Genomic DNA, 25000 nt, shown 5'->3' on the forward strand with positions numbered 1-25000 from the left:
TTGACCAGGCTCGCGCTCTCTCTCTCTCTCTCTCTCTCTCTCTCTCTCTCTCTCTCTCTCTTTCTCTCTCTCTCTCTCTCTCTGTGCTATTGATCTGCCTGCTTATCATGCTGAGAGGCTGCTTCTCTCCTGTCTTTCTCCGTCGCTTTTCCCCTCTCTTTCCCTTTGATGTCTTTCTCCAAGAGGAACGTGTGTACAATGTGAGCACTGTGCAAGAAGCAATCCAATCCTCGGTGTTTACTTCCTTCCCGTCCTCCTCTCTTTCTCTCCTCTGTCAAAGTGCCCTGTGAAATCAAGGTCGAAACTCCTCTTCTTTTCTTATTTGCCCTTTTTTCCAGCCAAGCCCCAGAACTCGGCCTCACCCATCACCGTTCCCGCCGGCACTTCTCCCGTCTCCGTAGCGCAGTGTGTGTCGGCCAACGGACGACCCCCGGCAACCCTCACCTGGGTGACTAATCTGAACGGCAACGGGACAGGACCGGTCCAGACGAGCAACTCGGACAACACGGTGACGGTGCGCAGCGAGTACCTTTTCACGCCCACGGCGGCCGATAACGGCAAGGAGATCACCTGCGTGGTGTCACATCGCACGCTGGCCAAAGCCGAGAGCTTCCCCATGAAACTGGTGGTCCAATGTACGTCCGTGGCCTTTTCCCTTCTTTTGCAGAATAAGATGAGTCTCAAGAGACTAATTATTTCCAGATCGCTGCCTGGATTTTTATGTAGACACTCGGGTACGCTTGAGTGAATCGTGAACAGTAGCCTGTCAATACAAAAGAATGTCAGAGTAAAGCTTGTTAGTCTCCGAGAGTCTCAGAAACCTGTAGTGTGGGTTGCTGTACTGGCTGCAAGCCTGCTTGTGTTATTTTAGTTGTTCAAACACAAACCTCTGTGCTGAGTTGTAATGGCACCAGGTAAACATGGTCTCTCTCTCTCTCTCTCTCTCTCTCTCTCTCTCTCCCAGATCCTCCTCAGGTGCAGATTGTAGGATATGACAATAACTGGTATGTAGGCCGTACAAATGTGGTGTTGACCTGCCAGTATCAGGGGAACCCCACTCCACCCACTGTGAACTGGAAGATGTGAGTAATGCTACTTTTCCAAGCACCACAGCAAAGCTGATTATTACTGTCTAATGCTGTTTAATGAGCTCGCTTAGAAGACTCGATCAGCATCTGATCACTTCCCGTTAGCCTGAATTCACCCCGTAAACCACTTTTGCACAGCCTTCGTATGCTCTGTCCTAAGTTTTCTAAAACGAAACTCCTCGCTAATGTCTGGCATTAAAGGGGTAGTTCACCCAAAAATGAAAGTTCTGTCATCAGTTCCTCACCATCATGTCATTCCAATCCCATAAGACTTTCGTTCATCTCTAGAACACAAATCAACACATTTTTAATGAAACCTGGGAGATTTCTGTCCCTCCATTTACAGTCCAAGTAACCAAAATGTTCACGCTCCAAAAAGTTCATAAAGGCATCGTAAAAGTAATCCGTGTGACTCCAGCGGTTTAATCCCAGTTTTATGAAGCAAAAAACCTCGACGCGTGCGTGGTGTTGATGCGAGAGCAGACAAAAAATATGCAAACCCGCCTCTATGTCGAAATACGCAGACGTCTTTGTTATGCTACTCAGTTCGTGTACGGCGTCCCTCTTCCTCTGCTGTAAACAGTGCAGCACTTCCGGGTCCCGTTGTATCGCGAGAGCCGACATGCCGATTTCGACATAGAGGAGGACTTTCGTATTTTTATGTCCGCTCTCGCGTCGACACAGCACGCATACGTCGTGGTTTCCCTCGTGAACGCGCGTCGGAGATCTATGCGGAAGAGAAGATGTTTTGTGAATAAAGACTTCATTTTAGTTTATTCACGCACACAAAGCATTTGCGTCGCTTCATAAAACTGGGATTAAACCGCTGGAGTCACACGGATTACTTTTACGATGCCTTTATGAACTTTCTGGAGAGTGAACATTTTATGAACATTACTTGGACTGTAAATGGAGAGACGGATAGCTCCCAGGTTTTATTAAAAACGCCTTCGTTTGTGTTCCGAAGACGATGGAAAGTCTTGTGGGTTTTTGGAACGACATGAGGGTGAGGAACTGATGATAACAGAATTTTCATTTTTGGGTGAACTATCCCTTTAAGGCTTTCAGTTTGTATCAATTTCCTCGTGTTCTATTTCTTAATCAGATAAGCTTGTTCATTAGTGATTTAGTGAACTCTCCCCCTGTGAGAATCATTCACTTATTTGACTCCACAAGGGAAACATCCCTATAACGATTGCGCTAGCGCTGTGTCGCAGTGCAGGAATGCTTTGCTAGCGTTGCTTTAATATCATTTTTAACGTTTGTAATGTTCCCTGACAGGAGCTCAGGCTTTATGCCAGACTCGGTGGAGGTGGCCCAGAACAAACTGACCGTTCGGAAGGTGGACGACTCTGTAAACACCACGTTTATCTGCGAGGTGACAAACAGCCTCGGCACCCGCAAGGACCAGGTCACTGTGTTCGTCAGGGGTGAGTGAGAATACACGCTTATACACGCATTACAAAAAAAAAACGCACACTCGGAGTATTCTGAATATCGGCTACTCTGTTGAGGCACACAGGCACAGGTTTACGACATATGGTTTAAGCATCCTGGGTTTTCTCGCTTACTCATACGCACCCACTCATGTGTAGTGCATCTGTAGAAGTGACACAAAGTGCTGAACAGCAGCATAACTCACTCAGTGTCCTGGGCATCCTCTCCTAGGGGATTGTGGGTATTAGTGTAAGGCAGTTTGTTGTGTCTGTCATGTTCCACCTTGTGTCTGTCACGTTGCATGTGTATAGTACATGTGTGCGCCGACTATTTGTCTCCTGTCTCTTCGTATCCTGTGTACGTGTGTCATCTTGTCCTTCATGAATGTTTCGGCTGTGTTGCACCGACTGTAGGACAGTCGTCCTCTTGGGAGAATTGCGACTTCCGTGGATGTATTCTCATTTTGAAATCGAATCAGCCCTCTGTTTAATATCAAACGGTACCGTATGGATATCATATAACCAGCGTGAATACGAGAATAAACCACCTTCTCAGGTGACTCTTGTGGCGTAGTAATATGCAGTGTTTTAGCGTTCTCACAGAAAACAATATAAGAACACCCGGACTAGATGGATAAACATGGTCAGGGTTTATTTCCCTCCGCATCTGGTCTGGAATCGATCAGCTGCCAGCACACTCCGTTGTACAGTGGTGCCTCTGTGGACCGCACATTGCCTGGGAGCAAGAAACCTCACTTAGAAACTTTTAAGTGTGTGTGTGTGTGTGTGTGAGAAGAGATTGAAACACGTTGAGGTGTTTGAAGCCAGGAGCTCTGTATAATGCATGAGCTGTTCCGTGTGGCAGTGGGCCGGGATGAAGCGCTGCGCCCGGTCCCTGTCATCAGCCGTGTACATTTCTCCTTCTCCTGGTCTGTTCGTCTTCCACCGAGCAGCACGATGGTATAAAATATAGAAGTGCACTTTACTCTGCTGGGGGAACATCACTCTGCTCGTGCTGACCAAGGAGTAATGGTCGAGTTAATGATGTGCCTCTCTCCAGCAACACGTCTTTTAAGAGGCTTCTATCTGCTGCTTCTCCACATTTTTTTCTTTTCCTTCTTGCACTCCCTTTTTCTCTGCTATTTCTTCCTCCATCTGTCATCTCTGCCTTTTTGTTACAAAAAAAAAAAAAGGTGTAGCATGAAGACAAAGGCTGCTTTGCTGGGAGACAGAGCAGGAGCGGGGGGGGGACCTTTTAGTACACCAAACCCCTACCGTCCGCCTGACAAAGCAAAGTGTCTCCACTGCACGCTGCCAGTCTAATATTGTAATGGAACCAGAGCGATCGGGAGAAAAGATAAAGCGTGTGAGAAAGGGAATGATGAGATATAACAGAGCAGCGGTGAGACGGAGGATCCTTGATAATTGGCGACGGCGTTTAAAACCTCCTTAGGAAACTGTGGCGCCCTTCAATTCAGACTTCCGAACTCCAGACTACTCTGCTGTTGGGTCTTTTGTCGTTTGCCGAGAGCGTCACTTTAGCGCTCACTCACTACTTAAACGGTTCAGAGAAGTGTCTCTGCTGCCAGCACCTGGCCTCCTCTCCTTTTCCTCCTGCTCATCCCTCACTCCTGTCCCCTCCTCTGCTCAAAGGGACAGAGAGATGACAGAACGGCTAGCGTGATATTATAAAAGGCATTTTAAAAGGGGCGAGGTGGTGAGGAAGTATGTACGGAGTAATTGGAAGTCGAAAAGTTTTTCATCCTTCCTGCGTGAAGACCTTTTCTAGCTCGTAAAAGGCTTACATTTTGCTCGAGACTGATCACAGACGTGCTGTCTGTCAGAAGACGAGTTGAATTTACTGTCATCTCCAACCACAGTGGGTTGCGGGTGGGAGTGGGGGGGCTTGGGTAATGCGGCTGTGGTTATTACGCTTCCGAATAAGGCGAGAGAAGCAAAAGTGTCAGTAATGTGCATACTTTGTCTGCCGCGTAGAATAAAGGTCGTGGATGAAAATAGGTCTAGGGTTGTGTTGTCTTTTCTTCAAAGGTAACTAGTTTACATTGATAAACTGGTGCATGGCAGTTTCCCCAGAATCTCTGGTTTTACAGAAAATAAACATTTCTTCCTCTCTGTCTCAAAGAAGTGCCAAACAGAGACCCTCTTAAGCCTGCAGTAAACACTGCATAAACAAATTTTTGTTCATGTTGCATAGAGCAGTGTTTTTGCCCCACTTTTATACTTTTTAAATGCGTCTCCTGTTTGTTTGAGCACTGCAGAGAGCCTTTTATTATTTTTTTTAAGTAATTGGAATGAATTCCAGCTCTTGTTGAAACATGTAGGCTGAAAATGAAAAAAGAGAGAGACAGACATGGGGAGAGAGAGAGACAGACATGGGGGGGAAAGACAGACATTGGGGGGGGGGAGAGAGACAGACATGGGGGGAGAGAGACAGACATGGAGAGAGAGAGACAGACAGACATGGGGGAGAGAGAGAGAGACATGGGGAGAGAGACATGGGGGGGAGAGAGAGACAGACAGACAGACATGGGGGGAGAGAGAGAGACATGGGGGAGAGAGAGCGACATGGGGGGGAGAGAGAGAGAGAGACAGACATGGGGGAGAGAGAGACATGGAGAGACAGGGCAAGAGAGACAGAGACAGACATGGGGGAGAGAGAGTGAGAGAGACATGGGGGAGAGAGTGAGAGAGACATGGGGGAGAGAGATATGGGGAGAGAGAGAGAGACATGGCGAGAGAGACATGGAGAGACAGAGGGCGAGAGAGAGAGACAGACATGGGGGAGAGAGAGACATGGAGAGACAGGGCAAGAGAGACAGAGACAGACATGGGGGAGAGAGAGTGAGAGAGACATGGGGGAGAGAGTGAGAGAGACATGGGGGAGAGAGATATGGGGAGAGAGAGAGAGACATGGCGAGAGAGACATGGAGAGACAGAGGGCGAGAGAGAGAGACAGACATGGGGGAGAGAGAGACATGGAGAGACAGGGCAAGAGAGACAGAGACAGACATGGGGGAGAGAGAGTGAGAGAGACATGGGGGAGAGAGAGTGAGAGAGACATGGGGGAGAGAGAGTGAGAGAGACATGGGGGAGAGAGATATGGGGAGAGAGAGAGAGAGACATGGAGAGACAGAGGGCGAGAGAGAGACCGAGACAGACATGGGGGAGAGAGAGACATGGGGGAGAGAGAGAGATATGGGGAGGGAGGGAGAGAGAGAGAGACATGGAGAGACAGAGGGTGAGAGAGACATGGAGAGAGAGACAGAGACAGACATGGGGGAGAGAGAGGGAGAGAGACATGGGGAGAGGGAGGGAGACATGGAGGAGAGAGAGACATGGGGGAGAGAGAGGGAGAGAGACATGGGGGAGAAAGAGGGAGAGAGACATGGGGAGGGAGAGAGACATGGGGAGAGAGAGAGACATGGGGGAGAGAGAGGGAGAGAGACATGGGGGGAGAGAGGGAGACATGGAGGAGAGAGAGACATGGGGGAGAGAGAGGGAGAGACATGGGGGAGAGAGAGAGACATGGGGGGAGAGAGGGAGAGAGACATGGGGGAGAGAGGGAGACATGGAGGAGAGAGAGACATGGGGGAGAGAGAGGGAGAGACATGGGGGGGGGGAGAGAGAGACATGGGGGAGAGAGAGAGACATGGGGGGAGAGAGGGAGACATGGAGAAGAGAGAGAGAGGGAGACATCGAGAAGAGAGAGAGGGAGACATGGAGAAGAGTGAGAGACAGACATGGAGAAGAGAGCGAGAGACATGGAGAGAGAGAGAGAGAGAGAGAGAAAGAGACAGACATAGTTCCGTTGATGACTACATGACCACCCGCTTAACAGTGATGGGGAGGTGGATTAGTGCTGTGCTGGAGGTGTGCGAGTTGGTTTTATTGTGTCAGGTGTGACAGTAGGTGAGTGCTACAGTGTTGACAGGCGTGAAATGGTCAGCACCCACTCGGTAGCCCCTCTCTTTTCCTTTTCACCCCTGGCAACTGTCTCCATGGTGACTCGGGTCAGCCTGAGCAGATTTAACTTGTCATGCAGTTGCTGCTTGATATGTGTGTGAGCGCATACGAGAGTGGAAGCTGCAAGCCTCGTGTGCAGCCCTCCCCCAGTGAAGACTCCCATCAGTCACCCTCAGAACACGGGGGGGGGGGGGGACATTTCAGGTTTAATCTCAGCCACTTTTAACAGTAGTCATGTAGTAAGCCAGCACATTTCACCATGCAGATTCACCCCCCCCCCCCCCCCCCCCCCCCAATTTAGTGGTCTAATTACTAAAGAAACGGCACACTCCAAATCATTACAAGTCTTGCTCTGCTCAGACACTGCCGGCTATTATCTCGTCCTTCGTTCTGCTCCAGTCCCTCGTTCATGTCCTCGTTTGTTCTTCGCACCTCCAGACCAGCTCCCCACTGCTGAACGATGAGCAAAAACGGACTCGAACAGGAAATTTGCCCCCTACTAGATAGAGAGAGAGAGACTGAGAGACTCTTGCTCTGCTATTTAACAGTGTTATATATATATTTTTTTCTTTTGTGCAGCGGTGCTTTTGGGAATGAGCACAGAACGGTCACAGTGACCAACATAAATGCCGCTGCATCATTATTACGCTGTAGAAAAACATCACGGTTAAGCCCAACCTGGAAGATTTCATTGTTCATTCGTTTAACTAGCTTATCATCGACGTTATGGTCTTGCTCACGACAAGACTACTTGGTAATTTAGCCGTTTAATTATGGCATGGTGCCAATCGTTCATCTCATTACAGATAATTAACGTAACAGAAACCGTTATAAAGACGTTACGAGCACACTAAGGAAAACCTCGTTAATGTCGGCTACGCGGGCGGGGGGGAGGGCAGGGGAGAAAGCGCTCTTTCTGATGTTTATTCTGTACAAATAATGGACAGGCTGGTACAGTGTTTGAGAAGGGATACAGCGTGTACCCCATCAGCCGATATCCATGCTGAGCTAATAGCAACGCTCTTTTAGTGACGGAGCTGAACCTCTGAAGGTTACTGATTTATGCAGAGCTTCGGAGGTTGTAATGGCAGTGAGTTTTGAGACAGTTATGTCCTGTAAGATGGCATGTGGATGGTGTTTCCTTCCTCACAGCTTCATGGTCCATGGGTTTGATCCAGTCATCCTGGACTTGGGTTAGTGTGTGTGTGTGTGTGTGTTATCTGTGTCCGTGCGAGTTTCCTCTAGGTTCTCTGGTTACCTCTCACCTAGGGTTATTTTAGTGTATATGGCCCCTTGGCCTTAGGGGTGTGTGTGTGTGTGTGTGTGTGTGTGTGTGGTGCCTTGCAATGTTACTAGTGTCCCATCCCAGAGTTATTCCTGCGTTGTGAATAGGCATCGGATTAACCATGGCATCATCTTTAAAGCAGGTACAGAACATGAGCGAATACAAGATCAGCGCCGGGTCAGTCAACGACATTCATTCATAGAGGGGTTTTTTTTGTTTGTTTGTTTTTAATGACATTTCGTACCATAGAATAGCTGTAATTGTTGGTTATCCAACTTTAAAATTGGGTTAAGTCTGACCTGATACCAATCCAGCATTTCAGGCTAGTGTCAGCTCTTAATATCAGTACTTGGTGTATGTTCAGACAAACGAAATAATCATACAGTGCTGCTATTGTCGGAACAAACCCCAACACGTTGTCTGAACGTCGTTCTTATTATTCAGCGTCTGTGTGTGAAGCATTACGCATAACCGTTTAGCAATAAACAATTCGTGCTGTTGCATAGGTACGAAAACCCAGTGACGAACTTCGGGAGAATTTATTTATTTATTTATTTATTTATTTAAAAAAAAGGGGGGGTCTCAGGCTGTACTAGGTCAGAGATTGTGTTTTTTTTTTTCTCTCTCTCTCTCTCTTCTTCCTCCCCTTTAATCGATATATATCCTGCAAAAAGTGTATTAAAGAACCCTTCAGGGTGAACGACTCCCCTCCCTCCCTCCCTCCCTCCCTCGCTCACTGATGCGTATGCACTTTCTAAACCGTACAGACTGACATGCTGTAATGGTTTTGTCTGGTCGGGAAGTGTGTCGGAGGTTGCGTGTGTGTGTGTGAGGTACACGGAAGAGGAACGGTTAATGAGGCGTTTAAAATAAAAATAAAAATTAAAAAAAAAAGGAAGCAAGAACTAACTCGGGGAGAAATAATCTCCTGTGTGCTGCCAGTTTTGAAGCCCTGCACTGATAACAGGTGTGTGTTTGTGTATGTTTATCCGAGGTGAGAGGTAACGGCTGAAGTGAGAGCGGGAGAGAGAGAGGTGATGGGATGTGAGAGACGGGGTGTTCTAGCATCTGAGTGTTTTGTACCAAGGGACAGTGCAAAGCAAAACTCCCGTTTTAGCATTGCTTTTAGGACAGCGTTATTCTGCAGGGACGACAGCCAGGAGAGCGGAGAGACACGAGCCGAGAGAGGAGCAGAGCTTCAACAAGAGAGAAAGAACAGCATGAGGGAGAGGGAGGTGGATTTACACGTCTTGCTTAGACATTCCTGTCAAGTGATAGGGGCTTCTGCAGACTCACACATACATACACGCGCACACACAGAGCACACACAGCACACTGGTAAGCTGTCTCGGCTCAGAATTTCTCCAAGCTTACAGGAGTGCTTTTTTTTTTTTTTTCTCTCTCTCTCTCTCTCTCTCTCACTCAAGGTTAGACATGTTGGAGCTTGACCACACCCTCACGCACCTTCCACTCATGCTCCGTCAGTCTAACACACACACACACACATTTACACTCCCTTCGGGTTATTGGGAAGTGAGGGGAAAAGCTGTGGGCTGTTCTATGTTTTTTCCTTCAAGGCTGACTTGTCTGTGTGCTATCTCACGTTGTCAATAAGCACCTCCTTTCGTCTGCCCTCTGTCCATCTATCCATCCAATTTTCCATCAATCCAATTTGTCCATCCCTCAATGTCCTCTGGTGTGTTTATAGTGCTGCATGGCTGTACCGTTTTCTCCCCCTCATCTGCTCGATGCTTTTAGAATGTGAATGCGATAAACTAGCCTTACAGAGAACAATCCCTCTGAGGAGAAATGCCACACACACACACACACACACACACACACCACATTGACACATACAGTCACATGGCTGTGCAGTGTGAGAAACTGAAATTAAGCATCTGGAAATCACTGTCTCCTCCTTCACTCTCTTCCTTTTCTCATCTCTTTTTCCCTAACTCTACTCTGCTCTGCTCTGCTTTTCTTTCTCTCATCCTTTAGAAGCACCCATGCCTCCCTCCAATGCGGGTGTGGTAGCGGGCGCAGTCATCGGCAGCTTCCTGGCCCTCCTATTGGTCGGTGCCCTCGTTGGCTTCTTGATAACCCGCAGCCGCCGGCAACAGCAGGGTTACCGAGGCAACAGCAAGGGGAACTCCGCCCCCTATGACTCAGTGGCGCGCCTCTTCGGCTCCTCGGGCAGCAAGAACGGCACAGGCAATCACGGCAACAATAACGCACCCATCTACAAGGGCGACGTGGGGCTCTCGGAGAAAGCAGGAAATATCGGGCTGCACCAGGGGGGCGTGGCCTTGGTGGAAAGCACACCCACGGCGCAGGACATCCTGCTGAGCGGCGAGCTGGACGAGGCCGAGCGCAGGAAGTTCGACGAGCTGGAGGATGAGGATGAGCGTTACGACCAGTTCAGCGGCAGCGGGCCGATCCTGCAGCTCCGCCCACATGAGGAGGACCCCGGCACCGCCTACCTGGACGACGACATGGAGTCGCAGAGAGATGGCTCGATTATCTCCCGGACCGCTGTCTACGTCTGAGAGCGGATGAAAGGGGAGATGGAGGAGAGAGAGAGAACAGAGAGGACTAGAGTGGACCTGCTCCCAAAGGATTTTTTTTTTTTCTTTCAGTTTTAACATTATTCATTTTATTTCTCAAATATTATTAAAAAAAAAAACACACCAGAGAGAGACTGAAATGGTGGTTGGATGGATGGATTAATGAAACGAATACGGGGCAGATACATGATGGGGGGACTGGACAGAGAGCAGAAACATAAATCGGAGGTTTAGACAGTACTTCCTATTTACAGCAATGGTTGTCATGGAGACAATGTCTGAGAAACCCGAGACTTTAAATGTGCACACATCATTATCCAAAACATATGCATATATATACACTTACATGGTCACTCTATCTCCCTCTCTCACACACACACTCCCTCTCTTTCTCTCTCTCTCTCTCTCTCTCTCACACACACACACACACACACACACACACACACACCAAGGTTATGTTTGAATCCAGACTGTACTTTAGTGGATATGTAATCAAGGTTTGGTCAGAATGATTCATTTTATTCTTCTTCCTCTTATTATTATTCTTTTTCCTTTTAATTCTGCCATGGGACTGTGGGGCAAGTCTGATGATTCATTTGGCTATGACCTTGCTTCTCTCTCTCTCTCTTCCTTTATCTTTAGCTTTGTCTCTTTATCTCACTATCTCCTGTCAGCTAGATGATTGGAGGCGGGACTCTGGTCAGACTCTCCAGGTGAAGTGTTCTGTTATAAGCAGCGCATCTCACATGATTGGACACGCATCAAAGTCTTCATTTTGCCCACTGCACTTGCGTGCGTTAGATGAAGGAAAGCAGCAATCAAGGCCTTTACTCAACAAACGGCTGTTTTTTTAAAATATCACAAGGGGTTTTTTTTTTTTTTTTTGATGCACGGTTTGAATGCGCCGGATAATATCAGACAAGCCTGCTAAGTCTTCTGTGCCCTTATTAAATTGGCGAAAGCGTCATAATATTATCACAGTTTGGGATATCGTCATATTGCATCAGAGAGACAGTTGCACTGTCTCTTTGCTTTGCTTTTAACCGTCATTGTCTACTAAAAAGGATTCGGATTAAGTTTTTTTTTTTTTTTTTTTTTCTTTCCCCCTCAGAATACTGCTTTTAAAACAGTCTCCCATATGAGGAAATCTAAATAAGTCGAAAGGATATAAAGGAGCATGTAAGACGCCCAAAAAGATGCCTCTTCCTGAACTGAGCACCGAGGTACTGATATTTTGAAAACAGCGTTGTGTGTGTGTGTGTTAAATATAGAGATTAAATCATTGGGCCGATTATCTGCACATGCCTAATTGAAACAAATCACGTTACACATCTTGCTAATTGCAGTCTATTAATCACTTTTACTTGAGAACAAGTTGTTTATCTTTCAGCATTGTGTAGCTGTACTGTCTGACATCCAACCTCCACTAAATAGTCTTATCATAGGCTGATTCGCAGATCATAGGTTCAACTGGTCGTGTCTGCGAGACGCCATTTCCTGTTCCTGATCACTGCCTAAATCTCTCTCTCTCTCTCTCTCTCTCTCTCTCTCTCTCTCTCTCTTAATTAGTCCCATGTGATACACCTTTAGTGATTCTCTCCGATTTGTTCCAGTTATAGCGCCGCGCGAATCAAGTGCTCATCATTAATCATGACCAGCAAGTCGTTTGGGGTGTTCGGTTTTTTTTTGTTGTTTTTTTTTTTTTTAATGGTTAATCGACAGCGGACGAATATGCGTTCAGTTACTCTGAGCAGGTAGAACCGCTTCCTTACCAGCCTCGAATAAACCCGATGCACATACAGCCTTGACCTTCCGTCTACGTGCATGGAGAACATGTAATTAATGGAGAAAATAATCATTACCGCTACATTGAGCTCTAATCTCTAATTGTACAAAGCTAATTAATCAACTCCATATTTATAAATGCGCACATCCTAATTGGTTGCCATGGCCGCACGGTTAAATATATCTCTCCTCTCGCAGTCGGGGTTTTGCATCCCTTTCTTCTAATCTGTTCTTTTTCATTTATCACTTTTTTTTTTTTTTGTCACTTGGTCTGAAGGCGGGCGCTATTCATAGAGAGAGGGAGAGAGAGAAAGTGTGATGAAATTAATCATTGAGAGAGTGATTGTTTTTGTGTGTGTGTGTGTGTGTGTGTGTGTATATATATACATATATATAGATATTTTTTGGTGTAAGGTGTCTGCAACATATGTACACAGTTTATTTTTTTTTAAATGAAGATGATGTGATTTAAATGTCCAAATATCTATTGTAAATAGAAAATAGACGGACCACCGCTTAAGTGTTTCGCCCACAGATCCGCCGAAACTGCATGGCACGAAATGTCATCGCAACACTATTCACAAATAAATAAATAAATACAAACCCCCCCCAACCCCAAAAAAAACAACCAAAAAAACAAAACACATCTGTTCAAGAGATACATCAATGGGCGGTGTATTCTCACACACTCTAGTGTACTGTAGACACCTATTTTTAGTGAGCGGTGAAGTCTCACACACTTATAAAGACCTATTTTAGTGAGTGATGCAGCCTCATTCACACACATATAGAGAGCCACCTGTCCACCTGATTGTGTGTGTGTGTGTGTGTGTGTGTGTGATAAACGTGTGAGTCAGCGTGTTGAACTGTATCTGACTCGAAAGTGGTAATTTCCTCCAGGGTCTTGGAGACACACACACACAGAGTGTAAACTGGGCTTCAAACATAGTACACAGTCCTGTAAATGATCATCATCCCCACTGCCCTTGAATCTATAAGAGCGTCCCTCACTGAGCGAGAGTAAGGCATGCTGGGTAAAGTAGTTTGCGAGCTGGAGTGTCATTCGACAGCAAGCTCAGGTTCAGTTCATTCCTCACAAGGCTGCACCTCAGCGCTGCCAAAGGGAATCGGTGCTCTGCCGCTGTGGGGCTTTAGCGTGCCCGCTGCTAATTAGCGGAGTACACATCGACCTTGCGGTGCTCAGGCTCCTCGAGAAGCGGATCAGCTAAGGACGGCACACTCGGAGAATACTAAGGAAGGAGGTGTAACCTCTGCGCTAGGAGAGGCGGTTCTTAGCTGATCAGTTTCATTTCTACAGCTCTCAATCCCTTCATTCATCACGCCGTCCCCTCGTGTCGTCCACTTCGGTTTGAAGCCCGTGTGATTTAGACTCGAAGCCTTAAATGTCACCTGACCTAACCTGTCTCTCTGTACATAGTATAAATATTATAAATATGAACGTGTGATGATGAAGAAAAATAAGGTTGGATTAATTGATGTCACATTTGTGTGTGTGTGTGTGTGTGTGTGTGTGTATACATACACATGGGAAGCATGAAGGAACCTTCTATTTCCTCAGTTTTGACTGACTTGATTTAACGGCTTTTAATTTGTTTTTAAACCATCTTGTCGGTGCTCGAGCAGTGCTTTATTGTTGCATTTTGAATTTCTGTGCTATGATGCTTAGAATAATTCATGATTCTGCTGTGCCCTGTTGGCCAACATTTTCTGACACTTTACCAACATAACTAAACAATGTCACGTTTTAGGATTTATTTTCCATTTTAGGGTTGCCAGTCTTTGTAATGTTTTTTTTATTTTATTTCGTTTGTAATTAAAGTATTAAAAAAACAACAACAACAACAACAACAAGTTCTTACTGTCAAGTGTGTTGTGTGTGTTCCTCCTCCTCTTGAAACTTAAACGTGTGTGTGTGTGTGAGTGTTGGCACTAACTGTGTATCACCTGTCACAGCTAACCCAAATACAAGCATATAAGAATCTAAAGCCTTTAATGGGTTATTTGAAACGGGCCCATTCAAGCCCAGAGTGCGATTTCTGGCACAAAAATGAGATTTAAACCATCTTCCTCCTGAAAGACTGGCGTGTTTGGTATCTGTTCAAACATCGTCAAAATGATCACACACTTGGCACAAATTGTATATTGATAGTTTTAAAGGGTTTGCGTATATGGTTAATTTTACTCTTATTATACACCAATCAGCCATAACATTAAAACCACTGACATTTGAAAGTGAATAAGATTGATTATCTTGTTACAGTGGCACCTGTGAAGGAGAGGGATATATTAGGCAGCAAGTGAACAGTCAGTTCTCGAAGTTGATGTGGTGGAAGCAGGAAAAATGGGCACGTGTAAGGATCTGAATGACTTTGACAAGGACCAAATTGTGATGACTAGATGTCTGGGTCAGATGTCTGGATTTTGTGGGGGGTTTCCTGTACACAGTGGTTAGTACCTTCCAAAAGGTTGGCCTCCGAATTCCTCAGATCTCAATCTGATCGAGCGTCTGTGGGATGTGCTGGACAAAAAAATTCAATCTATAGAAGCCCCACCTCGCAACCTACAGGACTTAAAGGATCTGCTGCTAACGTCTTGGTGCCTGATACCACAGCACACCTTCAGAGGCCTTGTGGAGTCCATGCCTCAACGGCTTACAGCCGTTCTGGCAGCACAAGGGGGACCTGCACGATATCAGGCAGGTGCTTTTCAGGTCATGTCTGATCAGGGTAAATAGAAATGAACAAAAGTACAGATATTGTACTTATTTATTGTGTAGATAAAGACTGTAGGAGCATCCATTTTGAAGCCAGTATCACTTCCATACAAACACCGAATTCCTCACTCGGGTATGAAGGCGTAACCGTCAGATTTCTTTACAGAGCGACCGCTGAATGATGTATTTTGATGCGAGTGTACATTCAAACAGCCCTGTGGGGGTAAATTCATTAGCTAGCCAACTGAGCGAGTAAAAGCTCTAATGTGCCGCTCGGTCTCCTGCACTGGTTGTTTGGCAACCTTATTGACTAGGCTAAAATGAATAGCTAACATAATGTAATAAATTACGCCCAGCTAGTTAAGTGGATTCATACAGGCACAAATGAGTATATAAATTCCTGTACAGTCATTAACCTTTGTCAAGAAGAGTCCGATGGCGCACATCGTCTTCGGCCAACGTTTGGCGATGAGCTAGTGGCTGATCGCTTGCTCATCTGGCAAGCAGCATCATTTTCTCTTGGTATGTTTAACCATGACGTGACTGCATGTTTTGCTAGCAGGAGAGTTATATGAAGGCTATATTTATAGATAGCAGTGAGAAGTCTGTTATCTTTCTAAATCAGCCAGTAGCTAGTAGGGCAGGTTTTTTTCTTTTCTCTTTTTCTGGTTGTTGGACGACTGAGAATAAACACCGTGTGGTGACTATTAATCTACCGAACTTGTTTGCAAGGCGAATGTGAATTGTGTAGATAAGGGCTTTTTGCTTCCTAAAGCAGTTCCGAATCCTGTCTGATAAAGAAATACTCTGTTCTAGGTGTCTATAGTGGATATACAAAAAGTTTACACACCCCTGTTAGAATCGCAGGTTTTTGTGATGTGAAAAATGAAACCATCATGTGAAATCTTTTTCTACCCTTAATGTGATAGAAGAGAAAAATAGCAAAAAAGAATGTTCATGGGTAATTCTCATACATCTTTATTTGGGGTTAATCAGAATCTATTACTAAAGAGAGTTTCTTCTTTTAGGAGTTTCTTGGTTTCATCTGATGCCATGGTCCGCAAAGGGTTTACAAAGCATGTACAGGATCTCATTGTCAGGAGAGGGGTACAACAGAATTTTCATAACTTTAGGAACACCGTGAAAGCAATCATCAACAAGTGGAGAAAATAGATCAGCACCAAGCTCATGACGGCCCACCAGAAACTTGTCAGGGAGGCTGCCAAGAGACCTACGGCAACATTAAACGAGCTGGCAAGTACTGGTCGCTCCCTGCATGTGACATCCATCTCTCTTATTCTTCACATGCCTGGGTTTGGGTCTGGGACAGAAGCGTTTTCTCACAAAAACAAAACATCTACGTGCACCTAAATCACCCGAAACTGTTTAAACGTGTGTTGTGGTCTGATGAAACCAAGGTGGAATTTTTTCCCAAAAAAAAAAAAAAAAGTTTGTCGCAAAAACAAGACAGCTTTTCACCCAAAGAACACCATACCCATGGTGAAGCATGGTGGTGGCAGCATCATGTTACAGGTTCTCTTCTCTTCCGCTGGGACTCGCGTTCTGGTCAAGATAGAGGGAATCGTGGATCGCTCCAAATACATGCTGTATATTTATTTTGGCACAAAACCTGCACGCCTGCAAGCTGAAGATGAAAAAAGCATGATAACCTGTGATTTTAACAGAGGTGTGTAGACTTGTGTATATATATATATATATATGTGTGTGTGTGTGTGTGTGTGTGTATATATATATATATATATATAAAATATAGGGCGCACGGTGGCTTAGTGGTTAGCACGTTCGCCAGGGTCGGGTTTCGATTCCTGCGGCCCTGTGTGTGCGGAGTTTGCATGTTCTCCCCGTGCTGCGGGGGTTTCCCCGTATATAATATACACACATATATACGTGTGTGAATTTATATGTATGTGTATATATATAACCACTATATATATTTTGTGTATATATATATATGTGTGTGTGTGTGTGTGTGTGTGTGTGTGTGTGTGTGTATATATATATATATATATATATATATATATATATATATATATATATATATATATATATATATATATATATATATAAAAAATCAAAATGGATCAACTGATTTTAGCCTTTCGGATTAGACTTTACTTAAATGTAGATTGTTGTATACGTGTTGTCATTTGTGGTCAAACATCATGCTAATAATCATTAGTTGTTTAATGGATTAGAAAGCAGCTTAAATGTTCTGTGTGTGTGTGTGTGTAATGTGTGCACTCGCAGCCCACTGCACACAGGAATGTGGATTTGTTACTTTTGGCGGCGGTGTTTGTGGGAGTGCAGTTATCAGTTAAAGAGAAACAAGCTAAATCCCTGCAGGACCGAACTCTGCTATCAAAGGCTGCTTTGTTTAAATTAGACAAGCAATCTGATTGAAAATTTGAAATGGCAATGGGGTGTTGTTTTTTTCCCCCCTGCCACCCAGAGGCATTCATTTGATTGCGTTTTCTTCAGTCGTACGAATGCATTAGCAGGTGACCCTGTTACAACGGTTAATACAACGCCAGACTTTTCTTCCAGAAGTAGCTCTGCCCTACATTTTGTCCTTTCCCCCCCCTTTCTTTCTCGCTCTCTCTCACGTTCTTTTTGGAGTTGATGGGGTCAGAATCCTGGCACGCTTGGCGCACTTGTACATGTCGCTGTCGTTTGGAGTTGGATGTTTTTTTTTTCTGGTCATTTAGCCATCTGCCTGCTCTAATTGCTTTGGATAGCAACCTGGCGTGAGGACCAGATGCCTGCCCCCCTCTCTCTCTCTCTCTCTCTCTCTCTCTCTCTCTCTCTCTCTCTCTCTCTGCTGAATATATTATTAATTCGTTTATTAGTCTATCAGTTTCTGGAGGACAGCAGTGCACCAGTGGATAAAACCGGGCTCAGTGTAGTTGAGCATTTACAGAGCTGTGTATTTACAGAGTTGTTAGAGTGGGAGGACAAACAGAATGAGCAAAGGACAGAGTAATGATTTGTGGATGACTAAAACACCAGCACAGAACACACACACACTCACACACACACACTCACACACACATGCCCACCAGCACACTGCTTTCCTCAGGCCATTTGTCTGCCAGAATGCACACATTTATTTTATCCCCTATGGCTTTTTGGGACAAAATGCATTGTGTCTGAGGAAGAAGATGGGCCGTAATGAGAAGAGCCTAATCGTCACTGGAAAGCGTGCGCTTTGTGACTCAGTATGAGCACAGGGGTGTGTGTTTATAAATCACTCACTAGATAAAATGCGCAGACAGTGCTGTCTAATCCACACGCCCATTCCCCCCCACCCCCCTCGCATGCTCTACAAAAAAAGAGAGTCACGCAGGGCTGAGCTGATAAACGCGGGTGCGCCGATGCATTTCGGCCCTCCAGCCATGTCGTACACTCCCCTCATCCTCTGTGCTAACAGCGGGGTGGACACGCTCGCACAGCAGGGGACTGGTTTATCCCAGGCTGTTGGCTTGAGAGATCGGCCTGGTCTCCGCTGTCTCCCGTAGCGACGCCTGGGTTAAGCCATTATCTACGGATAACAGAGGAATAGCCGAGCGGTCCCAGTGAGGATTTTACTGCTCACGTGTCCGAAGCATCGAGTAATGACGGACGATCGATCGCACGATACTGCGGAATCTAATGACCTCCGACCCCCAGATATTTACGGAGATGAATGACTTATAAAGCCGTGCGTGGAAGGAAACGAAGAGGCGGGTAGAGACGAAGCTATACGTTTCAGCTGGCAGGTAGCCGTAGCAACAGCGATGCACGATTACAACCTGTAGGGTTTATTTCTCAGGTTCTCAAACCGGAAGGTGTGGATGAATTTCTTACATAAACCACAGGTTAATTTTAACGCGCTCGTTCTGATTCGTTAGCGTTTCTATAGTAACTCATTCACAGGGACTTCAATGGCACACGCTTCACAAGATCTTCACCAAAAAGAGGCTAAAAATTTGACGGTGTAATTTAGTAAAAGTGCTACAGTGATTTACTGGGAGACTCCATAGATATCGACGGTACATTCATGTGTACAGCGACTCACGCCGACAAAGTGACCGGAAACCATTCACTTTCAACGAAGGCTGGTGACTTCCGGTGACGCAACAAAGTCGAGAAAAGTTTAACTTTATGCAAATGTTTTGAGTGACTTGGTGTAGCGAATACCAGCGGGAGTGATACAGTATAGTTCCCACCATGCTTCGTGCGCTTTCGCAGCAGATAGATGTCCGCAGCGCCCAAAGAGCATATGCTGCATCTCCTTCATCTCGTAGGATATGATGCATATACACGCTGGTGAATTAGATTTACAAACACTCTCCCTCCAGAATGTTTCATTTCAGCGGCAGGGAAAACTGGTTTGTTGTCGAAAGCGGAATGCTAGTTGCAACACCCACTGAAAAATGTTACTATGGCAACCAGCAGTAGGAACACCTTCATAGTACAGCGACTGGTGGCTTGAAGCACTAAAATCGCTATGTGTGTGAACGTAGCTTTAGAGACAAATGCAGGAGAACTGCTACACCTGTGTGTCAGCGTCCAGAAGTCTGATTGCACTGCCAACTGCTTTTGTTTATGAAACGTTTGAAATCGTTTCTCCAACTGGATGTCCCGCTAGCGTGTGTTGACGTTTACTGAATGCAGTAATAACAGTAAGGGAAGACTGTACTACACTGTTTGGAGCGTGCATGTGTTACCGTTTGAAGCGCTAGCTCGGTGGTTAAGGCTCTCGGTTATTGATCAGAAGGTCAGGGTTTTAAGCCCCAGCACCTCCCAGGCTGCCTCTGCCTCTTCTTTCTTTGAGGAAGAACCCTCTCCGCTCCGAGGGCGTTGTATCATCGTCGTATCTTCTTCTTCTTCTTGAGCGAAATGCATGACATTATACGGTTTGGGGGGGGGGGGAGAGAAAGTAAAATGGCTGTTTAGATCAATTTGAACTTCTTGCAAGTATTCCTCAACTGCCTACACACTTCTACCATTTAAAAAAAAACAACAAACAACAAAAATGGTAAATTAAGTAACATCGGTTCTTTTTAGTGGAGATCTGTATTGTACAATGAATACTAAAAGTCTACACACCAGTAGTATGAATGGCAGTAGTAGCTTGACGGTTAAGGCTCTGGGTTAGTGATCAGAAGGTTGAGGGTTCAAGCCCCAGCACTGCCAAGCTGCCACTGTTGGGCCCTTGAGCAAGGCCCTTAACCTTCTCTCCTCCAGGGGGCGCTGTATCATGGCTGACCCTGCACTCTGACCCCAACTTCCTAACATGCTGGGGTATGCGAAGAAAAGAATTTCACTGTGCATATGTATATGTGACCAATAAAGACTCGTTATCGTTATATCTGTGACCTGAAGCGGGCTGTGCACAGGAGATGCCCTTACAATCTGATGGATCGTGAATGTTTTTGCAAGAAAGAGTGGGAAAATATTGCTAAGTCAAGCTGTGCCACGCTGGTAGACTGAGTGGTGTAATCAAATCAAAAGGCGCTTCAACTAAGTGTTCAGGGATGTGCACACATATGCAACCAGCGTATTAAGGTTTAGTAAGGTTTTTTTTTTGGTTTTCCCTGAAAAAAAAAAGTTTCTGATTGTTTCTCACTTTATTTGTATACTTTACACTTTGACATTAAAGGTGGGAAAAGATCTGACATGATTTATCTGTCGTTCTTTTAAACCTCTGCCATTTTAACCGGGGTGTGTAGGCATTTTACGTATATCCACTGTACTTAGGAACACATAAGGGAAACCCTTTGTTTCCTCTTTTCGTTTTCCTGTCCCTCTTTTCCAACTGTGTGCTGCCACAGGGTAAAAAAAAAACACCAAAAAAACACAGCCAGGACGTGTGATGCAATGTGGGAAATCACCCAGCGCTGATACATGATTAGCCTTCTGCCACAACAGCATGCAGAGGAAAGAAGCAGAGAGAGGGCTAATACAGCTGAGGATGTGTACCAATGCAGCTGACCTCTCTCTCTCGCTCTCACTCTCGCGCTCTCTCTCGCTCTCTTTCTCTGTATCTCCCTCTCACTCTCTCTCTCGCTCTCTTTCTCTGTATCTCCCTTTCACTCTCTCTCTGTATATCTCTCTCTGTATCTCTTACTCTCTCTCTCTGTATCTCTGTATGTGTGTGTGTCTCTCTCTCTGTATCTCTTACTCTCTCTCTGTATCTCTTACTCTCTCTCTCACTCTCTCTCTGTATCTCTTACTCTCTCTCTCTGTATCTCTGTGTGTCTCTCTCTCTGTATCTCTTACTCTCTCTCTCTGTATCTCTTACTCTCTCTCTCTGTATCTCTTACTCTCTCTCTCACTCTCTCTCTGTATCTCTTACTCTCTCTCTCTGTATCTCTGTGTGTGTCTCTCTCTCTGTATCTCTTACTCTCTCTCTCTGTATCTCTTACTCTCTCTCTCTGTATCTCTTACTCTCTCTCTCACTCTCTCTCTGTATCTCTTACTCTCTCTCTGTATCTCTGTGTGTGTCTCTCTCTCTGTATCTCTTACTCTCTCTCTCTCACTCTCTCTCTGTATCGCACTCTCTTTCTCTGTATCTCTGTGTGTCTCTCTCTGTATCTCTTACTCTCTCTCTCTGTATCTCTGTGTGTCTCTCTCTCTCTGTATCTTTCTCTCTCTCTATCTCTTACTCTTTCTCTCTCACTCTCTCTCTATATCGCACTCTCTGTATCTCTCTCTCTCTCTGTATCTTACACTCTCTCTCTCTCTCTTACTCTTTCTCTCTCTCTCTCTCTCTCTGTATCTCTCTCTATCTCTCTTCCCCTCTCTCCCCCCCTCTCTCTGCATCTCTCTCCCCCTCTCTCCTTCTCTCTCTCTCTCTCACACACACACACACACACACACACACACACTCACTCACATACTCTCTCTCTTTCTCTCTCTCTATCTCTCTTCCCCTCTCTCCCCCTCTCTCTCTCTCCTTCTCTCTCTCTCTCTCTCTCACACACACACTCACACTCACTCACATACTTTCTCTCTCTCTCTCTCTCTCTCTCTCTCTCTCTTTCACACACACACACACACACTCACTCACATACTCTCTCTCTCTTTCACACACACACTCACTCACATACTCTCTCTCTCTCTCTCTCTCTCTTTCACACACACACACACACACACTCTCTCTCTCTCTCTCTCTCTCTCTCTCTCTCTCTCTCTCTCTGGCCTGCTTCTGCAGCTGCATTAGAAAAAGCTCCTCAAGTATTGGCATTGACTGAACCCAGTCCCCGCTCCATGTGTGAGCCCACCTGCAAAAACAGAACATGAGAGATGAAAGGGAGCAGATGACTGCGTCCTCGCAGGGAAATAAATACACACACACCCACACACCCCTTTCACTGGCTCCCTTATGTACACTAATACCGCCTGCTAACCTACTGAAATACCATAACGGTACTCTTATTGAGTTTATATTGACCTGATGTAGTTAGTTAGTTAGTTAGTTACAGTTACATTTATATAGCACTTTTCTAGACACTCAAAGCGCTTTACATGGTATGGGGAGGGAATCTCTTCAACCACCACTAGTGTGTAGCATCCACCTAGATGATGCGACGGCAGCCATAGTGTGCCAGAACACCCACCACACACCAGCTATTAGTGGAGAGGAGAGCGTGATGTAGCCAATTCAGGGATGGGGATTATTAGGGGATCGTGATAGAGAAGGGCCAATGGGGGAATTTCACCAGGACACCGGGGTTATACCCCTACTCTTTTACTAGAAGTGTCCTGGGATTTTTAATGACCACAGAGAGTCAGGACCTCGGATTAAGGTCTCATCCGAAAGACGGTGCTGTTTTTACAGTATAGTGTCCCCGTCACTATACTAGGGCATTAGACCCCATACAGAGCACAGGGTGAGCGCCCCCTGCTGGCCTCACTAATACCACTTCCAGCAGCAACCCTTAGTTTTCCCCAGGAGTTCTCCCATCCAGTTACTGGCCAGTAGTAATGCCATTAGTATGCAATATATGCAGAATATATATATAAAACATTTTGAATACTCTGTATATAAAATAACTGTATGAACAGATGCTAATAATAGAGGCTTTTAGCCATATCCTCCGAACACGCATACATACAAAAGATGTGGCAATAATATAACGTCACGGTTTTCGATTATACGGTGCGTATATTCAGTAATCCACCAGACTGCTCACACAGTGTTTTTTACTTGTATGTTTATATTTTTATAGAATTTATCATTCTGTTTAAACCCTATATACCATTGTGTGTGAAAATCCCAGGAGTTCAGCAGTTTGTGAAATACTCAAACCAGCCCGTCTGGTACCAACAAAGTCTCAAAGTCACAGAGCTCACACGTTTTCTTCATTCTGATGATTGATGTGAACATTAACTGAATCTCTTGACCTGTATCTGCTTGTCGTCGTCCCCCCCCCCCCCCCCCCCAGTTGCACCGCTGCCACACGATGAATAACTGATTGGATAACCGCATGAATGTATAGGTGTTCCTAATAAAGTGGACAGCGAGTGAACATACCTTACCTATTACATTCACTGTAGTTACTCAATATTTTATAGTAGTAGTTAGCCTAGCAAATGAAACACAAGTTGTCTCTTTATTCGCCTTATGAATGTTCTGCAGGTACGAACTCGATATTGCTCAATCCCGCCCGCCCCCCAAATAAAATAAACGTACCATGGCTTGATTTATTGCGATGATGTCATACTGCCAACCCCGACGCGCATACATGCAATAAATGGTTAATTTGGCACAAGTCTTGATGAACCTTTTTTTTTTTCTTCTCCCAGCATGCCCTTTCTTCATTCCTCTTCCACCACTCCTACACTCCTCATCCTCCTTTCCTCCCTTCCTCCCTCGCATGTCCTTCTGCTGCTATAGCTACAGGAGTGATGAAGGGATGTGGATGAACGAGTGTGGGGAAAGAGTGAAATAATCTGTCTGACAGCCCAGCAGAGCGTACGCATGTTTCTACTTCTCTCTTCTTTTTCCTGTCGTCCTCTCTGGTTTCCTCTCTTTTATGGTGCTTGTTATTTTTTGCTTGGCTAACTCGAGCACAGACCAGCGAGCAGAAAGATCAAGCCCCGATGCCGGTCTCGACTCCTTCCCGTTTGCGTCCTCTTCCTCCTTCACACCACAAGCGCAAAACAACTCGCAGTTACAGAATATTGCTAAAACATCAGCCGCATCGATTTGCTCCTCTGTAGCTTTCAGTCAGCCACGGCTTACCACAGCATGCTTTTATATTAACTCTGCAGTACTCCATGCCTGCATCAATAATGCATTCACATACACGCACTCGCACAAACACTCCAAAGCCCAAATCTTCTATGACAAGCTCAGAGATATGATTACATGGTTCAGGGAGCGTTTTGTTATTTCTGTGGAACGCGACTGAAACGCTATTTAATGTCATTTGCCTGAGTGAGAGGCCATGCACTCGTCCTGAGACGCGCTGCACTCTTTCTGCATGTGCGTGTGTGTGTGTGTGTTTATATAAGAGAGTCGGTCTTATATTTGCCAGGTCGAGCTGCAGGGGAAATTCTGCAACACTTGACCTGTTTCACTGAGTCACAGAAAGAATGTGGAGGAGACGAGGACTGGGGAAAGAGAGCAAGAGCATCGGAAAGCGAGTGCAAGGGGGTGAGACTGGAGAAGGGTGGTGGGGTGAGGGTGGATGATGTGAAGGAGGGTGGAACAGGGGAAAAAATGGATGGAAGAGAGAAAGAAGAACAGCTGGGAAAGCTAGCGGGCAGAGTGATGATGCCTCTATTTCCTTTCTCCTCTCTCTCTCTCTCTTTCTCTCTCTCTCTCTCTGTCTCTCTATTTGTCCTTTGTTCCCTAGCCACATGGTTCCTCCTCCATCTCCTTCAGCAACAACAGACAGTCATATTGCTTATTACCACTTAAACACACATTCTCACTGTCAGTCATTCATCCATGCATCTGCTCTGGCTGTGACTCACTCGGGTTTTAGTACCGAGAATATGACTCAAGATTATATCTCAAAATGATCAAAAAGTTTTTTTAGTTTGTTTGTTTTTTTTTTTTTTTAAACAAAATATTATTTCATATTACAGTCCCGCCAGGTTTTCGCGATTTT

The 25000-nt window shown here is 45.5% G+C and overlaps 1 protein-coding gene across 2 annotated transcripts in view; it reads left to right on the plus strand.

The window, feature by feature from the left end:
* The window catches only part of si:ch73-22o12.1 (nectin-2), a 78099-nt gene that overhangs the window by 24475 nt on the left and 28624 nt on the right, over positions 1–25000 (plus strand). Inside the window, exons 4-7 of one of the 2 annotated variants that reach the window (XM_053624865.1) lie at positions 339–635; positions 965–1082; positions 2370–2518; positions 9792–14022. In XM_053624865.1, the coding sequence (XP_053480840.1) occupies positions 339–635; positions 965–1082; positions 2370–2518; positions 9792–10339 (1112 nt within the window). In that variant the 3' untranslated portion in view covers positions 10340–14022. Of the gene's footprint in view, positions 1–338; positions 636–964; positions 1083–2369; positions 2519–9791; positions 14023–25000 lie in introns of those variants that run through there. The other variant, XM_053624871.1, reaches the window with a different exon arrangement.

This window comes from Ictalurus furcatus, chromosome 1, assembly GCF_023375685.1.
Source record: "Ictalurus furcatus strain D&B chromosome 1, Billie_1.0, whole genome shotgun sequence".
Classification (NCBI taxonomy): Eukaryota; Metazoa; Chordata; class Actinopteri; order Siluriformes; family Ictaluridae; genus Ictalurus; species Ictalurus furcatus.